Below are 3,305 nucleotides of genomic sequence, written 5' to 3' on the forward strand. Positions count from 1 at the left end.
GTATAACATGCTTACTAATAAAAGTCCACAATCTAAGTTTCCATAAAAACACTGCACTTGGTCTCCCATTCCCCACACCTACTGCTCTTCTTACATTTCTCAGAGCTGTGGCCATTGTTATCACTTATCACACATTCCTCAAAGTGGAGCTCCACACAAGTCCTATGCCAGGATGATACCAGGTGATCTGCACTCCCACACCCCAACTGGACCATGGGAAAATTTTCCAGAAATGTATGTCCACTACATTTGACATCATACTCTGTCTCTTGACATTGGCCTTTTCCACCACAGGTCTTCATAGCAGTACAGTCCCGAAACTTCCAAGGACGAACCTTCAGCAGTAGGAGGTCAGCAGGGTAGGTGGGGGGGGGGGGGGATTTCCTGCAAACACCCTGCACAAAATGATTGTGGGATGTGTAGGGAGTAAAAAGTAAATTAATTTCTTTTTTTCCCCAGTCCTGGGGCTTGAACTCAGGGCTGGGACATTGTCCCCGAGCTTCTCTTGCTCACTCTACCACTTCAGCACAGTGCCACTTTGGCTTTTTGTGTTGATGTGGTACTGAGGAATCAAACCCAAGGGTTCGTGCATGCTAGGCAAGCACCCTACCACTGAACCACATTGAGAGCCTAGAGTGTTAATTTCTAAGGGGAGGTTCTAGCAGAGGGCCGTTAGTAGGGAATGGTGGAATTACTAACTATGCTCTTCCCCATCTGTATTACAGGCTGTGGTGGAAACCTGGAACCCTTCTACTTGTCTTGTTGGCACTGGTGTAGAATTCTTTCTGTTAAGATTGTGAGCTTATTACTGCTGTAGTGCCAGATAATAGTGAGTGGGGACAATGGCTGTGGCACTCTTGGAGGATTGGTGCAAGGGGATGGACGTGGATCCCCAAAAGGCACTGCTGATTGTGGGTATCCCAGTGCACTGTAATGAGGTGGAGATTGAGGAGACTGTGAAGACAGGTTTACATCCGCTGTGTGAGTACAGGGTGGCAGGCAAGATTTTCAGGAGGGAAGACAATGCTAAGGCAGTGTTCATTGAATTGGTTGATGTTGTCAATTATGCTACGATACCCACTCATATCAAAGGAAATGGGGGGACCTGGGAAGTGATAGTCAAACCCCGTAACCCGGATGAGGAGTTTCTACATAAGCTGAACTCCTTTCTCAAAGATGAGGGCCGGAGAATGGTAGATGTGGCCAAAACCTTGGGGTTTGGCATGATGCCCGTGGAGGAGGGGGTAAGCCCAGAGGCTGCAGTCGACCCCACACCATTATCTTTGCAGCCTCTGCAGGAAAACACATGGTACCGAAAACTCAAAGTGTTTTCGGGAACCGTTTACCCAGGTCAAAATGAAGAGCCCTTTGATGTCTGGCTAGAGCAGGTCACTGAGATAATACGCATGTGGCAGGTGTCACAGGGAGAGAAGAGGCGGCGCCTCCTAGAGAGCTTGCGTGGCCCTGCCCTGGCGATCATTCGGCCCCTCGTGGCCAATGACAACTCCATGACTGTGGAGCAGTGCCTGGACACCCTGAATCAGATCTTTGGGGATAAAGAGGATTATAGAACATCCCAATTCAGGTTTCTGCAGTCTTCTCAGAAGATTACAGAGAAGATGTCTGCTTTCTTGGTGCGCTTAGAGCCCCTGTTGCAGAAAGCTGTGCAGAAAAGCCCAATGTTAACACAAAATGCAGATATGATTCGTCTCAAGCATGTCCTATCTCAGGTGTCCATGACCCCCAGCCTCCGGGGTAAGCTTGAGCTCTTAGATAAGCGAGGGTGCCCACCTTGTTTCCTGGATTTTATGAAGCTTGTCCGAGATGAAGAGAAGCGTGAGAATACCATCCTAGTGATGAGGGAGAAGCAGAGGTTAGAGGCTTTGGCAAGACAAAGGGGTGGTACCAGACAGAGCGCAGGAGTCAGCGTCCAGAACACTACCACTGCTTCCCAGACGGTGACTTTTAGTGAGAGTGGCACCCAGACCACACATGAAATGATACCTGGGACACTGAAGCGCAGGCGAACAGTGCTTAATGGTATAATAGAGGAAGAAGGGCAGAGTGAGGTTACAAACCAAGGACCTGAGACTGTCCAGCCTAAAATAGAGTTGGGAAACGGGGAGGGGCCTGGGGCTGTGAGCCACCCCAAGCCCTAGGAAACAAAGGCTCAGGAGATGCAGGCCTTCCTTCTCCTTGCAGGCCGCAGGCACACTTTGAAAGGAGAACTAGGGAGCCCACACAAGTAACAAGGGACCTAATGGGAGCAGAAGGGCAGGGCAGCCAGGCCCACACCACATCCTGTCACCCTCCACCAACTAGAAAATATGACACTAACCAAGACCAACATTCACCCAGCTCAGTGAAGGCCATACTCAGGGGCCCCTTAAAGGGCCAGGCACAGATCCAGGAAGCTGACATACCCAGCCCACAAGAAAGCCAATTCCCTGAGGTAGACCACAGTGAAACAGAGGACCAAGATGGTGAGGCTGAGGGCTTTGGTCTCATCACCAGGTCACCTTCAGATGCCCCCCATGCAGGCTCTGCTTTAAGCCTCACTAAATGTGAGGCCACACTGGGGATTAAGCAGCCTGCCTCAGGGAAGCCACAGCCAGAAAGAGCCAGTGTGCAGGAGCCAGGGCTTCAGGACAGAGAGAAGACCCAACAGGAGAAGCTGCATAGTCCAGCCTATCTTCAGGATCATCTGCACTGCTCCAAGGGAACTCCAGGAGGGCAGAATCCTGGAGGCCCTGCTTGAGTAAAGGCTGGGTCCCTAGACCCAAAGGCCCTGGGAGGCCAGAGCCACCCAGAGGCAGTTTCCTCCCCTGCAGCCTGACAAGCTGTGTGGGAAGGACACCAAAGATTTAGGAGATGCTACAAATAGGCACGGTGGAGGTGGGGAGCTCTTTGGGAGAGTTCTGTAGAACTGCCGTGGGAATGAGTGGGTGTGTTGGGCAGCCTTTGTTCTAACAGAAGCAGCAGAGGAGGGAGGACGTGGCGTGGGGTCGTTTGGTTCTTTTTGTTCCTGCAGGGAGACTGCAGAACCGGAGATAACGAGCAGGGAGTACCGAAGCCTGGCAAAGCAAGTTACAACTCAGCCACTAATAAGGCCAAGGCCAGGTTGTACCCTGCCAACTCAGGTGGCTGAGCTGGAGGTATCTGTAAGGCACCAGCTGACCTGGAGGTGCCAGCTAATGAGAACTTCTGTTGGGGCCCAGGCTCTCCTTGCTCCTGTCTAGTGCCATAGTCCACCTCTGGTTTCTTCTTGCAGACATAGGCCAAGCTACCTGGTGTTCTCTTGCATA

General features: G+C 51.4%; 1 protein-coding gene across 1 annotated transcript; it reads left to right on the forward strand.

The window, feature by feature from the left end:
* The first annotated feature begins 842 nt into the window (after positions 1–842).
* Pnma5 (PNMA family member 5) lies at positions 843–2,159 on the forward strand. The gene has a single exon (XM_042680399.1). The coding sequence runs from the start codon at positions 843–845 to the stop codon at positions 2,157–2,159; it is 1,317 nt and encodes a 438-aa protein (XP_042536333.1).
* The last annotated feature ends 1,146 nt before the right edge of the window (positions 2,160–3,305 follow it).

The sequence above is a fragment of the Dipodomys spectabilis genome, unplaced genomic scaffold (assembly GCF_019054845.1).
Source record: "Dipodomys spectabilis isolate Male_0828 unplaced genomic scaffold, ASM1905484v1 ptg000060l, whole genome shotgun sequence".
Lineage (NCBI taxonomy): Eukaryota > Metazoa > Chordata > Mammalia > Rodentia > Heteromyidae > Dipodomys > Dipodomys spectabilis.